Source organism: Meriones unguiculatus, chromosome 3 (genome assembly GCF_030254825.1).
Source record: "Meriones unguiculatus strain TT.TT164.6M chromosome 3, Bangor_MerUng_6.1, whole genome shotgun sequence".
NCBI classification, from domain to species: domain Eukaryota; kingdom Metazoa; phylum Chordata; class Mammalia; order Rodentia; family Muridae; genus Meriones; species Meriones unguiculatus.
The window spans coordinates 47,772,972-47,789,008 of NC_083351.1; the positions used below are offsets into that span (position 1 = coordinate 47,772,972).

Consider the following 16,037-nt stretch of genomic DNA (forward strand, 5'->3'; position numbering starts at 1 on the left):
GGGACACATGAGGCACACACACAGTGACGCTCTGCCCTGCTTTTGTCTCCACAGAGCTTCTCCACTGCTGATGGAGGTAAGTCCACTCTGCCCTGGCTGTACAGGATGCTTTCCACCTGGTCCGCTGAGTAGTTCTCATTCAGACAGACTCACCAGGAGGCAGACGTGAAGTGACACTTCCTAAGAGCATCCGGGGCAAGGGGCAGCAGCCTAACTGGCAGGGGCCCACGTTATCATCTTTATTGCTTCTGCTTTTTGACTTGGTACTTCTATTAGCACACTGGCCAGCCCTCCTTCCCATGGCCTCCTCCAAACACTTGCTGTCTGTACTTTTCTTGAAAAGTGTTGGCAAAAGAATGCGCTGGAGTCAGAGCTAGTCCCTTGCAAGAACCAGACCAACACCCTGAGTCACTAAGTTGTATCAGAGGTGACTTGATGTTTAGGGAACCTTCTGAGGCCTCTGGCACTTTCTTTGTCTTTCTTCCCTCCATCATCAGAGCACTAGAGTTTTTTCTGCCCTTCCAGGGAAACCGGGCTAGGCATAATTTCCCTCCCTGCCATGACATCTGACCTCCCTAAGCCCTGGACAGTGGGAGCAGGACTCTAGTCTCCCTAATTCCATCCAGACAGGAAGGGGCGGGTCTTTCTGTCCCCTCTTGCCTTCCTGGGCTGTGAGAATGAACTTGGTACTATGCCTCTGTGCTTGGCAGCGTCCCCTGACCTCAGCTACAAATTCAAAGTTGCTGTTTTCCTCTTGGTCCTCACTAGATGGGCTTTGAAATGGAAAGACTCATGGGAGCATCAGCTGCTACCTGCTGCTCTTGTGGCTTTCATGCAGCCAGCCTCTAGCTCAGGAAGATGATCAGGGGTCAGAGGAGTTGGCATGAAAACATTTCCCAACATCACTCAGGGAAAAAAAAAAAAAGTGGGGGATAGTTTTTTAAAATATGATGGAATGTAATTCTTTTGGATTGACCACAGACTTGATTTTCATATGTAGGACAGTGCTGACTGGTGAAAAAAAAAAGGGGGGGGTAAAATAAACAACAGAGAAAGTATTATGATTTTTACCCCCAGTGAGTAAAAGACCTGGATTTGAGCTCCCTTGTAGGTGATCTTTGAGAAGACATAAAGGAAACCTTCTGTTGTCATAACCTGTAGCAAGGACACACCAGCAGGAACTCTGGGAGAAAAGGACCAACCCCACTTTTCTAAGAGAGAAGCCCAGCCCCTCTAGGGTGTGACTGGATTGGGTCATTTCTATGCCTTGAGGGTGGGGCACAGATGAATGGAGAAGCCTTGGGGATCTGGGAGAACAGCACAGAAAGCAACAGAGTTGACAGGATCACGGATATGGAGAGACTGCCTGGCTGGGCTGGGGCGGGAACACCGACCCACCGATACTCGCATCTGCAGAAAGGGTGTTGTCCTTTCATGCCATGCCCTTCCCCCTCCTCCTATCCCTTCCTCTAACCAGGACCTTCGTTGGTGATTTCTCTGATAGTTAGGGATGGGAAGGGATCTGTGTGTCCTGCCTGGGATCCAGCTGTGTCTGGCATAGTGCCTGCATAGTCTACTTCTTAACAAGCACAAATGGAGCCATGTTATAAGTTGGTACCACTCTCTCTTTCGTTTGCACCCTGGAAGCCTCCACTCATTTCCTCCTGCAGCCTTCCTACTGTATTCTCTGCACCCTCCAAGCATTCATAGAGGTAGGAGGCATTCTGACAGAAGACTTTAGAAACCCGAAGGTGGATGAAGAAGGCAATCTTAGGAGGCTGTGATTTTCAGGGATCCACAGGAGGTATTTCTATGGTGGTACCTGTCACCCTACATTGTGATTTCTGACTTCTATGGTTCTAGCTAAGGCTGGATGACTTACCCCTCCGTTTCACCTACTAGCAAAGAAGGACGTCTGAAGAAGGGCACATGCTAATAAGAATATGATCCATGTCTAGGTTATTTCATGGTCTGAGACTAAAACCCCCAACACATCTCACTTGGGGGTCTTGGAGAAACCATCTTCAAATTCTTTGTTTCAAAGATTCTAAGTTAATGAGACGCCCTCTTAGAATCGATCAACTGTTGGTATTAAAGCTTAGTAAGACATTATTCTAGAACAATGATACTGGAAAAAAAAACCCCTCAGTTCCAGAGAGATACTGATTACAAAATCTCTTGTTCTAGCCTGGACTATATGAATTGTGTAGATGCTACAGAGAGTTAATCACAGCCTCTTCTACCTATGGGTGCCAAGGAGAAGGAGGATGGTGTGTGTGTGTGTGCATGTGTGTGTGTGCATGTGTGTGTGTGCATGTGTGTGTATGTGTGTTTGCAGAACCATACACAATGGCCCTTCACTGGGCACTCCCTGCATATGAGCCCACACATATTAGAGGAAGTGGTAATACTGCTGGTGTTTGATAGTTTAATGACATTGCAGCCCTGGTCATCAAAAATGGTTCATTCCATCCTTGATCACAATTTTCTGATCAAGCTTCAATATGGCCCTCCTGTCTTTAAATGACATTGTTACCTACCAGAGCCTTCAACCTGCATATGTGCTACCTTTATTCTTTTTTTTTTTTTTGTTTGAGTATAAATTGCTTATGATACGTGCTTTACTTTCATCTCTGTTGCTGTGAAAAAAATACCCAGAACCAAAAACCTCAGCTTAGGGGAAGAAAAGTTTATGTTATCTCACAATCTCAGCTTAGTAAAAAAAAAAAAAGTCAAAGCAGCTAGTCACATCATATCCACAGTCAGGAGCAGAGAAAAATGAATGAATGAATGCATACGTGCTTATTCAAGCTCAGCCGCCTTTCTTCATTTACACAGCCCAGGATCTCCTACCTAGGAGATGATGCCACCCACAATGGGCAGGTCTTCCCACACCAATCACCATGAGACAATCTCTCAATGGGCTGGAGAGATTGATTGTTTAGTATTTAAAAGCACTTGCTGTTCTTGCAAAGGACCTGGGTTTATTTTCCAACACCCACAATGTTGTTATTTTAAGACATAGTCATTCTGTGTAGCCCTGTATGTCCTGGAACCCATCATGCAGTCCAGGCTGGCCTCAAGCACACCAAGATCTACCTGCCTCTGCCTCTGGAGTGCTTAAAGGCGAGCACCACCACACCCGACCTAAGGTTTGAACCTGATGCTTTGAGGAGGCTACTCTAGTTCCCCGCTGATGTCCCCCTCTCCATCCCTTGTCTCCTAGCAGAAGTCATGTAGCCCTGGCCCTCCAAGAGTTGTGGTCCTTGGCTTGTAGCTGGTGAACATTAGACAAAGGTACTCTCATCTTCCATTTACATCTGTCCAGGGACAGCCTTCTAGAGTAGGATAAGACAGATCCTGAGCTGCATGATCCTTCAGAGGCACAAGCTGATGTTTGTAGGAGGCTTTTGCTTCTAGCTACTACAGTGTTCACCCTAGCAACCCTGTATTTAACACAGAATGTACTAGTCATATGTTTGACCAGTCTCTGAGGCCTTCCTTGGTCCTAATGGCTTGAACCTTTATCACGTTTGAATGCAAGAAGTCACACTTGCTGAGGTCCCATTCCAGAGATGTCTTTAGTGAAACTCAAAAGGTCTGCTAGTCTGATATAGTCATCTTCCTTCTCCTAACTTGCTCTAGTCCTAGACAGCTGCTTCATCTGTTCATGAACCACTGTTATCAAAATGTTACCAGCCCCTGAAAACTGCTGCTGGCCCTGCCTTGTGCTTGTTTGGGACATGCATCCTTCCTTCCATACCTCCCCACAGTGAGAGCAGAGATACAACTCCCATCTTAGTTCAGGAATAATAGAAGCTCAGGGCTAGAGAAAAATATCCCACATGCCTATGGCTACTCAGCCCCATTGTTAGGGACTCCCCTCCAGGCTGCTTCACAACCGTTTGCCTGCTCGGCTCCCTCCCTGCAGCAAAATGGGGTTCACATTTGTCTTTCCTGCCCGGCATCCAGGCTCCAGTGCCTGCAAAGCTGAAGAGAGAGAGAAGGAAATACAAACCTGACCCAAGTCTACACTCTTTCCACCCTGTCCTTGTGTCCTGTTTCTTCTTTTATTTGGTTTGGGGAATGGTTTGAGCTAATCTTAGACTGTAGTCCTGTCTAGGCTGGCATTCTACATACAGCCTCAAGCTTATGGCAACTCTCCTGCCTTTGCCTTCTGAGTACTGAGAGTACAGGCATGCACTGCCATTATCTGCCTGAAGTTTTATTGCTGCTCTTTTCTTATTGTAAGACAGGTTGGTTCTCTGTAGCTTGGGCTGGCCTGGAACTCGGTAGGTAGCCCCGGCTGGCTTGAATTTATGGCAGTGCTCCTGCTGAGCCTCCCAAAAGCTAAGATTCCATATCTATATCATGTCCTGTTTTTTTGTCCTACATGGTTGATATGAAAAAGTCCATTGTCTTAGAGAAATTCCACCTTTGCCCTAAGAACAATGGTCCAATATCAGTACACCCTGCACTGTTCAGACTCATAGGTGAGCTTGGTTGTCATAGAGTGGAATTGATCCTAGTCTACTGTCTGTTTATAGGTCTTTCCAGTGTGGAAGCTAAAAGAAAGAAGTGGGGGAGCAAGAAAAAGATCTACAAGAACTAAAGCAACATAATAGGAAAAAGGACAGTAGGGAGCCAGAGAGATGACTCAGCAGCTAAGAGCATGAGCTCTGCAATCGTGAGAACTAAAATTCAGATCCCAGACCCAACATAACCACCCTGTCATCCCAGCTCCAAGGGGTGATAAAATAGAAAAAGATTGTTGAGGTTTTCTAGCTTCCAGCCTATCCAAGAAAATCCAAGCCTTCTGTCTCATGGAGAGACCTTGTCTTAAAGGAATAAATGGAGAGTGACGGAGGTGGTCACCTGACAACCTATTCTATCCTCTATGGAAGCATCGATGTATACACTCAAGACACACATATACATTCTTAAAAATTAGGATAGGTATGAGATGTAGAATAGGCAAAGGACCGATGGACGCCAAAAGTGGAAGGAGTTAAGTCTACCATCCAGGATCCTGAGTGAAATGTAGGCAGTAAGCCACCGACAGCATAGTGGAGAAGCTACAGACAAGCAGCAGTACAGATTCTGTCAGGGGCATGCTGATCCTGAGATGATGGTGGGAACTTCGGTGCAAAGACACAGGGAGTCGTTATGTCAACTTCCAATAAGTGATGTTCCAAGATCATCAGACTTAACCATGAGGCATGAAAAGGAGTAACATAATACAGAACTCAGCTTTCTAGCATCTTCCTTCAATGCTTTCCTGCTTCTCTCTGAGAGATACCCAGTTTCCTTTGTTTCTCTCCAGGGCTTTCTTTTTCTCTTCTGAACCTGCCAGTGTTCATCCCCTTTGTATCTCACCGGCTAGTGGGCTCGTCAAGGTGTTCACCCAAGAACAGCAATGCTTCCTCTGCTGCTGCGCTAATAGTGGTGGGGTTATTTGGAACCTAGGCCTGAAGTAGCAAAACCATAGGATAAATTCTGGAATTTGCTTTAGTGTGTATAAGAAGTGATCTTATGAATGAATATACCTCAGAAAATTCTGTTTCTAGTTCAGGCAATATACTTGACTTTTCCCCCACTCTCCTTGTATTTATTTTATTGATAAAATCAGGGACTACATAAGCTAGATAATACAGTTGATGGGCGAGCCACAAATCTCTATTTCCAAAATTTGATATTGATTTGATATAGATTAATATACTTTATAGTCTCTGTGTATCAATAAACACAGTGGATTGGCTAAGCTAAAAACATATTAAACCCATTTTTTATATGTGAAGAAATTTTACTTTGGAGATAACATCATTTAAAAATCTTCTGAATGGATTGGTTTTCAACTCACTCAGAAATTTCCTTCCCCCATGACCTTGCATTCTGCTTTGCTTCAGGTTCTAGATCTTTCCATGGATGGTCTTTATATCTTTACTACACAACACCGAGAACCTAAAGAGCAGAGACACACACGATGAGTTCACTTATTTAACAATATATGCTGAGTACACACTTGGAGCGGGACTGGGCCCCAGGGAAGTCGTGATGAGCTGGGAGTAGTCTCTGTTTTCATTGGCTTTTTCAATCCAATAAGGAAGGAAAGGCAGCTAAGAGTCATAAGAAATGTGTTTAGACTAGAATTCAGAAGTTCAGTGCTGTAGTGCAAGTGTAGATACTCTTAACCGAGAAGACATGGCTTTATCCTGAGAGTGGCATGGAGGAGGGAAGGCCCTTAGAGTGTGAAGGATGTGTAGGATGCGTAGGGTGCAGAGGATGAGTAGAATGCCATGCACAGAGCCAATTCCAAACAGGGCTGAGCCTGGGAGGACACACAGAAGTAGATCCTTGGCTTTGTGGTTCAGAAAAGTGGTGATGATGGTTGGGAGAGTGTAAAGAATTAGAGAGAAGTGCTCTCTTCCGTGACAGCACATATACTAAAATTGGAACAATACTGAGAAAATTGGCATGGCCCCTTCGCAAGGATGACACTCAAATTCTTGAGCATTCCATATTTTGGGTGGATGTAAAGTGAATAAATAAGTGAGAAAAAGAAAAAGGAATTAGAGAGAAAACAAATGATAGTGCTAACAATTTGGAAAAGAAAGTAATAGGGAAAGTAATAGGGAAAATCAGAGCAAACACTTGCAGGCCTTTACATTTAGTTGTTTGGGAATGATCAGGCCGTGGATTCTAAATAAATGATCTAACCAAGACCACAAACATGTGCTGTAGCTTTTATAATTTTTAAAAATCATTTATGCATTTAAATATTTTTTTGCCAGAAGAAAACTAGAGTAATATGCTAGCCATATACCCACTTCAAAAACTAACTAGTTTCATTAGTATTTAGGGGTTGCAAATGAGTCAGACTACTATTTTAAGCACAGTAACTTATTTTCTTAAAACTTCACTTTCATTAAACAACAACAACAACAACAAAAAAAACTTCACTTTGTCAAGAAGAGGTGTTTTGGATTAAAATATAGTGTTCAAACATGATTTCAAAAATTCAGGAAATAGTTTTGACAATAGGGACATAGTTGGTCTTTAAAGGATGAGGACCCCATTTGGTAGTTTCAGATGGGTGAGAGCAGCCCAGAGGGGCAGCAGTAGTCACTGCTACTTTTGTCTCCTGGAGGGTGTCAGTGTATCCAGCTTGTCTAGCATATACAAGGCCCTGCATTCAGCACCAGCCTTGCAGGGAAAACAAAGAGTAACTCTGTGTGGTAAGAAGAGAAAGGGCACATACTGATCCGTGCAAATTTCAGTGTGGTGTCTCATGTCTGGTTACCTATACCTAGGTCATAATGCCTCTAAGTGGCTCACTTTTTGCTCCTTTCCACCATTAGACTTATGGTCCTAGACTCCACATCTTTCTGATAATTCTTCCCGTATACAAGATAACCCTAAGGCTTAAGCTTTCTGGCCAGGATCCCTCCTGCCTCAGCTTCTCTGCTGATCTCCAGTCACTGGACAAACGTCCAGTTTGCTGATTCTGATCTTGCGGGCCATTATGTAGGGCAGGAAAGCTGCTGTCTGGTCAGTGAGCCTGTCGGGCCTCCCAACACTGTGTCTGTTGTATTCTGTTTTCTGCTACCAGATGCAGTTAGTTATGCTTCCTCTCAGCCAGCTTCCTGGCCTGCCAATCTGTTCACCTACCGCAGATCCAGCACCAGGGCAGGAAGGGGCCAGCACAGTGGCTGGTAAGTCCAGGGACCTTTTGGCTATGACACCAGGATTGTCCAGGGGGCTTGTGCTTCTCTGAGCTTGGTTTATGAGATGGACATCCTGATGGCCTCAAACAGGGAGGCTCGAGGCTTGTCCCTAGCCCACTTTCAGATGTGGCACAGACAGTGGCCACATGGGGCAGCTGCTGGCCCCACAGGTAACTGAGGACCATTAAGAGGAAGTTGTAAAGAAGTCATAGGGCATTGTTCCTCCAGCTTTGGTGGGAAGGGGACATATTTTTCTAGTATTTGTAGTCATTGTGTGTATGTCTGCTCTTAAGGTGTCTCTAGGTTTTTTTTCTTTTTTGTTTGTTTGTTTGTTTTGTTTTTCTCGCTGATGTTTCACATCCTGAAAGTCTGGGTTGAGGGCTGGAATTGAGGCTGGGTAAGAGGGTTTTTCAAAGATTATGAATCTATTGCAAGAGTCTTTTCTTTGGAGACTTGAGCTCTTCTCACAATGTGAATATGTTCCCCTGAGTCTTTACTTTTCTGCAGTTCTCAGTTATTGGAAGATATTTGGGGTGAAGGCAAAAATTTAAAGAATGTACACTTCTTGTTAATGTTTCAAACAGTGGTACTTTGTACAGAGTGTATTTGTGAGTGTAAAATATGAAGAGCCATGCTCCGGAATGTGCTCTCCCCAGAGATCAGAACTGAAGGACACAAGCATTAAATCTCTCCACCGACTCGTTTGCTCTACTCAGTAAGATGGGTCAGGTGAGTGAAAGAATGAATTGTCCTGAGTTGCAATTAGTGCAGGTGCATTCAGATATGAACACTGGCTTTTGACTTATACACTGGAGGTATATTCATGTTTAAAATAAGCCTCATAATGACATAGTTAATAAAACAAGATAATCATGGGCTATTAAACCAGAGTAAACCTTATATGGGTCACCCTGAATATCTTTTGAAGCAACACGTTCCTCCTTATTTTAATAAAAGAAAAATCAAAAGCCAGTCATTGACACAGGTGGCATATCCACTGACTAAATTTTAGTGTCTAATAGACACCCCTCAACTCTTCCTTACATGCTGCTTTTAAAGAATTCTAGAACCCGGTGGGGGGTTGCAAGTGACTTCTGGACACAGCTAGGATGGGTTCCGCATCTAGAGATGGGCTGGAACCTGAAGCTTGCAGCTATGCTGTAGAAGACTCACCAGCGCCCACCCTGGGGACTGTTTTGGGTGCCCCGGGGTGTATACCTAAGGTCAGCTGAGGTAATATGTTTAAAGGTCCCACGTCTTCCTAGCTGTTACTACAAACTTGGTGCTGGTCGATCCTGGCAATTTGTGGCAAGAAGTTTTTCAGTTCTTTTCCTCAAAGGTCATGAAGCATGAACCCAGTAAAGGGCCAGTCAGCCCACAGATGTATGAATTCATGTCAAGAAGTAGAAATGGAGGTTGGGTGTGGTGGCACCTACCCCTAATCCCGGCACTCTGGTGGCAGAGGCAGAAGGATCCCTGTGGGTTTGAGGATAGCCTGGTGTACATAGTGAATTCCAAGACCCTGTCTCAAAGGTAAAGTGAGAAAGAGAAAGGGAGAGAGAGAGGGAAGAATGAAGAGAGGGAGGGAAGGAGGGAGGGAGGGAGGGAAAGAGGAAAGGAGGGAGGGAAGGAGGAAAGGAGGGAGGGAAGGAGGAAAGGAGGGAGGGAGGGAGAAAGGGTGGGAAGAAGGATTGGGGCAGCCTTGATGGCCAAGCAATGTAAAGTGTATGTTCAATGGCAATGCACCCAGGCAATTGAAGAAACAAGTAAGAATACACCTTCTCCTACAACTTGGTGGCTGTCCAGTTTGAAGGGACCATGCATGGCTAATGACCCAGACAGAAAGCATATTTTCAAAAGTGTGTTTGTGCTCAGAGCCTTTTAGAAAATAAAGTTACATACACATTTATTATCTAAGAACTTATTTGCATTTAAGCACAGCTACCGAATGTCATATGGTCAGCTGTTTTGCCAGGCTGTTTCTGGAGCGGGTGCTTACAGCCATTGTCAGGTTCACAATGACTGACAGAGTGTTTGTCCAGGCTGTTTCTGGAGCGGGTGCTCACAGTCATTGTCAGGTTCACAATGACTGACAGAGTATGCAACATGCTCACCAGCAGCACCAGTCTCCAGAATTCTCCCAAGTGCCATCATCTTGCTTTAAGAATGTCCTCTGAAAATGTGTACAACCTCAGGCTATTTGAATGTCTCTCTTGAGTATTATTGCTGACAGTCTGATGGTTTGGAGTTCAGAAGGTTTGGGGTTCTGAATAAATGAAATGTGCTTAGAAGCACTGAATTTCGGAATTGTGAGGCCGTATTCCAGCCCCTATCTAAACAGAATCCCTGGAGCCCTCAAGCCACAGTCATAGCCCTGGGTGATCAGAGCGTAGCCCTGTCCTAGTGGCCCGTTCCCTCTCCAGTTGGTTTTGTTAGAACACCTCCCCTGATAGGACTGTCATTTTTCTATCTCATCTTCCACCTTTTGGTCCTTATTCTGTAGCTGGAACCCTTTATGACATTGTCTCTTGATTATTTTGACAAAACTTCCAACACCCCCAAACACAACACACTCTGTCTCTGGTCTTCTAAAAAGATACTCAGAGCCCTCTGGCATACTCTGGCATAGACCAAGATTCTCTCTCACAGCCTGTGGGATCAGTAGCCACAGCTGTTCAGCTACCTTGTCCAAAGTGAAGCCTCAGCATTGTTTTTGCGGGCGACCCCACTCAGCCTCGTTGTCAATTCCGTGACAAGGCTGTGTCTGGATGCTTCCAACTAAACATGCAGCTGTCACCCTCCGTTGCTTCCATGTGTTTCCCATAGAAGGGCCTTCAGATGCTTCTGTTGGTGTGGGTGCATGTGTGTATAGAGGTTGGAAATTGAAGTCACGTGTCTTCTCCGATCATTTTCTGTCTTATTTTTTGAGACAGTTTTTTTTCCCAAACCTGGTAGTAATTGATTCGGCTGGACTGGCTGACCAACAAACCCTGGAAGTCCTTCTGCCTCCAGCTCCTCAGCACTAGAATCAGAGGTACCCACCCACCGGGACACCTCACTTCAACGTTAATGCCGGGGATCCAAACTTGGGCCCTCATGCTTGCAAAGCTACTACTTTACCAACTGAGCCGTCTCCCCAGCCCCCACTGAACGCTTTCATTACTTACTCTCAAGAGAGAAAATAAGGAGCTCTGTGTCTTTCTGCCCTTTGTCTATCTGACATGACCATTCACATCTCCTCATGGTAAGTCATCTCTCCTGAGTGTTGGGGGTTTCCAGTACCACCGCAGAAATAACGTCATGATTTAACATCTAGGGCTCTTGTGTGTGTTCCCATTTCTAAGTCAGAAACACTCATGTTTGTATCTCATGCTTCTGCAGCAGATCTGAATCAAAGGTTTTAACCATTTGAAAACTCTTTTTGCTGTTGTTGGGCTCTATTTTGGTTGTGAATTCAGTACCTCACAAGCTCACCCTTCTTCTCAGCTTATTTCCACCTCAACTAGAAAAAGCAGACTCTAGTTTTCACTGTTTTACTAATAAAAATGTTACAGGTTGTAACCAGAGTCAGGGCACTGAGGTTCCATACATCATTAGAGATCTCTTGGACTTAGCAACCTTAAATCAGCACCTGTGGGCATGTTTAGTCATCGGGCTCTTAGGACTGTCTCAGTACCCAGAACACACGTTTACAGCTTGTCCACAGATACACAGAATCTTTGTGATCTAGCTGGATTTCATCTCCAACATTACCTAGTTTTCCTAGAGACTTGGAACTGAAACAAAAATGAGATTCTACTGTCTAGTCTCAGGGTGATGGTTCCGTACTAGCACTTGGTGGTCTCTGCTCTTTGAAAACTGTCTCTCCAGTTAAGTTGTCACACTGTTATGGGATTCAGTATCTCTCCTCTGAAAAGTCAGGACTTTGGGGATGGAGAGATGACTCAGAGGTTAAGAGCACAGGCTGTTCTCCAAACGTCCTGAGTTCGGTTCCCAGAAACCACATGGTGGCTCACAACCATCTATAGTGAGATCTGGTGCCCTCTTCTTGCCTGCAGGCACACATGCAGGCAGAATATGGCATAAATAAATAAATAAATAAATAAATAAATAAATAAAATCAAGAATATCAGTATTTTTGTCCTTGTATAAACATTAACCCTTTTTTTTCATGTTAGTAACCTTTGAATTTCCCCCTTCTGTTTTCTCATAAAATATGATAAACTGTTGCAAACTGTCTTTTAATTTATGTGTATGCTAGTTAGTGAGTTAACTATTTACATGCAACTATTTAGTTGTAAACATCCTCCTATGCTGCAGAATAGTAAGGTCTCTTGGGAAAACAACTGAATCAGAAACATTTTTCATTCCTGGTGTTTGAAGTACAAGATTGACCTTTCGGATGAGCAGGAAATTCTACTCAGAATTAATTTCCTCATTTCATTATTGATATCACAATGGCCAACTTCACATGACCCACCTCAAGAGAAGGTCTGAACACACATGCATGTCCATAACCATGTGCCTAGAGGGATAAGATGGCACGTAGGTATATTTGCTGAGTAAGCCAAGCATATGCTCTCCTGTGTACTTCACACACACTGGCTCACGAACAATCCCGGCTGCCCCAACACTGTGTAAATGAGGAATGATAAGGCCCGATGATGGTATGAAATGGGTGCATGTTCAGATTCACTGTCTTTCTGCCTCCTCCAACACCACCTGTCAAACTGACAAATGACAGTGAGGCATGTGATGCTTCTATTTGCACATGAACCTTGGCCAATCCCCATGATTCTGTGGCATCTGTGGGGCAAAGGAAGTGAGCAGGGAGTTCAAGCCTGTATCAAGGGATTGCACCGTGATGGAATTTTCCACTCTTGTGGGTCACAGCCTTGGGTGTTTGGACTGGTCCTGCTGACTGCTCCTCCTCTCACCTGTGTCAGGTGCTCTTGCTCTCTGTGTTAGGCAGCTTACACCCTCACAGTTGCTCTCTGTTTGCCAGAGGTAAAGACGAGCCTGGGAATGAGTCTGAACCAGAACTAAGTATTATCTGCTACTCAGACCCATCTCTCTGGGCTTTCCAAAGCCCTAGGCCATCACAAAGGTTTCTGTCATTTGGGTATGGGGAGAACTAAGGCTCCAAATCAAAGCACCAAAACACCTACTGGTTTGTGTTCCTTTAGAGTCACATTGGCCCCTATTCTTTGTTAGTAAAATAGACACACTACCCAGCTGCCTTACTGAAATAGTGGAAGATATAAAACTGTTTTACACGCTCTGTTCCTGCTGATGTCAGTGTACACAGTTTGGAAAGCAACAACTGAATCTGTTATGCACTAAAAGTGTGTAACAGACTCTAGGCAACCTCTCAGTGAAACTTTCATGAAACGGTCTTAAATCTCATGTCTCCCACCCACCAGGTCTTTTTCCTGGAAACCAAGAGAAGCTTTTCGTTGGATCCTTCTTCTCATGTCCATAGGGCTTGTGGGTAGTCCTTGAGTGGCTCATGGCCAAGGAAGCACTTTCCTCATGTTCCCCATGAGTCTCATCTCTGCACAGACTGCCGAAACCTTTCATGTAAGGAGGCTTAAGAAATGTCAGGCCAAGTAGAAGTCATTTTTGTGGCTAGAGATGAAGACATACCAGAAGGGAGAGGCATTGGACATAAATTTCTTGGTGCATGGTGTTTTAAAATTGTATACTTTGAAAACAAAATGCTGTCAGGTGTGGTGGCACAGCCTTTAACCCCAAAGCTGGGGACGCTGAGGCAAAAAGACTGAGAGTTCAAGGCTATCCTGGACAACTAAGTGAGACCATATCTCACAGTAACAGTAAAAAAGTCGGGGGGCCAAATAGGGTGGTACCCACCTGTCATCCCAGTACTTGGGAAGTACATCAGGAGGTTCAGGAGTTCAAGGTCATTCTGGACTACAAAGTGAGTTTGAGGCCAGCCTAGACCATATGAGACCGTGTCTCAAAAAAATAAAAAGAGGAGCACGCATGTAGCCAAATGGTAGAACATTTGTCTAGAGTGCAAAAGGCCAAGTTCTCTAGAATGGCTGCTCCTTTAGGAAACAAACCAATTAAAACAAAACAAAAACTCCCCCAAAGTTGCCCAGTGTAGTGGCACACACTTAAAATCTCATGACACAAGAAGCTGAGGAGAAATGATGGGCCAGTTTACGGCAAATAGGGCTACGTAGCAAGACGTCTCAAAAAAAAAAAAAGTTTGGGCTGGATCTGTAGCCCAGTGACAGAGCACAAGCTTAGTTAGCAGGCAAAAGGCCATGGGTTCAACCCTACCACCAGCAAAAGGAAGGAAATGAAAACTGAAGCGATCATATCCTACCAGTTCATCGCTACCCTCATTCAATTTGGTATGTTAAAAATCAAAGCAAAGCTAGGCAAGGTGGCACATGCCTGTAATCCCAACGCTCAGGGAGGCAGAGGCGGGCGGATCTCTGTGAGTTTGAGGCCAGCCTGGCCTCCAAAGTGAGTCTGGGACAGCCAAAGCTACACAAACAAACCCTATCTTGGAAAACCAAAACCTAAGCAAACAAACGAACAACAACAACAAAACAATTTCACTCATTTAAAACACTGAGGTAAACATTCTTACCCCCAGTGTAGCTTTCCAGTAACATTTCCATGTAACCATCTGGGAGGACTAAGCATTGCCTTTGATTAAGTCAGAGGTTCTCTGTGGGTCCTTCTTGGTACCCTTTACCAAAGAGAAATGCAGACAGAAATCGGGACCACATCCCCAATGATCCACAACAAACAAACGAATAAATAAATAGTATGTGCTTCCTCTTGAAACCTTACTTTTTACCTGGAAGAAAATAAGTGCATATGGATAGTGTACTTAATGATACAACATATCTAAGTTATAACGTTCTCAAAATGTCCTGTGCTCCATTCTAGAAGCATTGAACTGACCATGTGCAATATGTGCTTATAAATATGCATATGTGCCCCTGATGAAATTGTGTTCACATGTGGTTCTGTCCAGTGTCGTGTCACACTTAATAACATTTAAAATGACACACAAAGTAAGAAGGAATTCAGAGGTCAGAGGTCTGCACCTGTAATCCCTAGAGAGTGAGGCTGAAAAGTAAAGTTGAGCATCATATGGATTCTCTAGGAGGAGTTTGAGATTTACTTTCCTGCCCGTTGGCTCATTCATCCTTCCACTCGGTGGTACTTCTCAAATCCCACCAACTGCTTTCCTTTCTCCCTGCTTTCCCAGCTGCATCCACCAGCTCTCTGTCTGAACCCCATCCAGCTTTTACCTTCCCTCCCACTGAACATTTTCCTCTTCTAGGAGCAGGCAGAGGTTAAAGGAGGCTGATGGCACAGTGGTGGGGAAGGAGCAACAATGGACCAATTTTAAGGTCTTCTGGGCAGAAAACAGGACATCTCTAAACATCTTGAGCTATTTTTTTTTATTTATTTTTTTACAATGTATTCACTTTATATCCCATTTGTAGCCCCCTCCCTCATATCATTCTGGTCCCACCCTCCTTCCCTCTTCCTTCTTCCCCATCCCATCGTCCTCAGAAAAGGGGAGTCCGCTTCCCCTTCCAAATGACCCCAGAACTGCCCATCAGCACTGCCTGCATCCTCTTCCTCTGTGGCTTACCAAGACCACCCACCATCGAAGAGCAGGCAACAGAGTCAATGTCAGAGACCCTGCTCTGTCTACTATACAGGAGCCTCATGGAGACTGAGTGATTAGTTATTTGTATTCTGTCAGAGCAGCATGGAAATGGCTTGTTCCATGCTTCGTACCAATGGCTAAATTAACAGATCATTTTGTTCACATTTCACTGGAAGTTTGGGAAATAATTCAATATTCTACCTGCCACCGTCAATCATTATGTTAACAAGATGATATTTTAATTCAAATCTGAACTTTCAATTCCATTGTAATATTTTAAAAACAAGCTTTGGGGTCCATTGTAAACACCCATTTTGTTTTTGTGATCACATGCTATAAAAATCAAGAAATCACTGAGATAAATACCTGTTTTGTATCACAATCTTTGTATGTGAACCCATGTACCTCTGTGACAAATATTGGTCGGCCTCCCAGAGTGTCACTTGAAAACTCATTATCTTTCTGCCAAGCAGCTAAAACATTCAAAATGGATATTGTGAAAACTGGGCGTTGGATTTTTCTTCTGGATCATTTTAGCTCAGTTTCAACCTTGAACAGATTGTACCTTATCATGCAAGCCACTGGAGCCATGTTATTGCTGATTGTTTAAACTGTTACAAACATTAATTGTTGTATGAACCTTTTTTTTT

General features: G+C 44.1%; 1 protein-coding gene and 1 non-coding gene across 6 annotated transcripts in view; both read left to right on the plus strand.

Annotated features, from left to right (window-relative positions):
- The window catches only part of Palm2akap2 (PALM2 and AKAP2 fusion), a 427,758-nt gene that overhangs the window by 240,954 nt on the left and 170,767 nt on the right, over positions 1 to 16,037 (plus strand). For all 5 annotated transcript variants that reach the window (XM_060379949.1, XM_021628068.2, XM_021628073.2 and 2 more), the window contains exon 6: positions 55 to 76. In XM_060379949.1, the coding sequence (XP_060235932.1) occupies positions 55 to 76 (22 nt within the window). The remainder of the gene's footprint in view (positions 1 to 54; positions 77 to 16,037) is intronic.
- LOC132653251 (U6 spliceosomal RNA) lies at positions 6,417 to 6,525 on the plus strand. Its single transcript, XR_009591033.1, has one exon. It is a non-coding gene; the product is annotated as a U6 spliceosomal RNA (small nuclear RNA).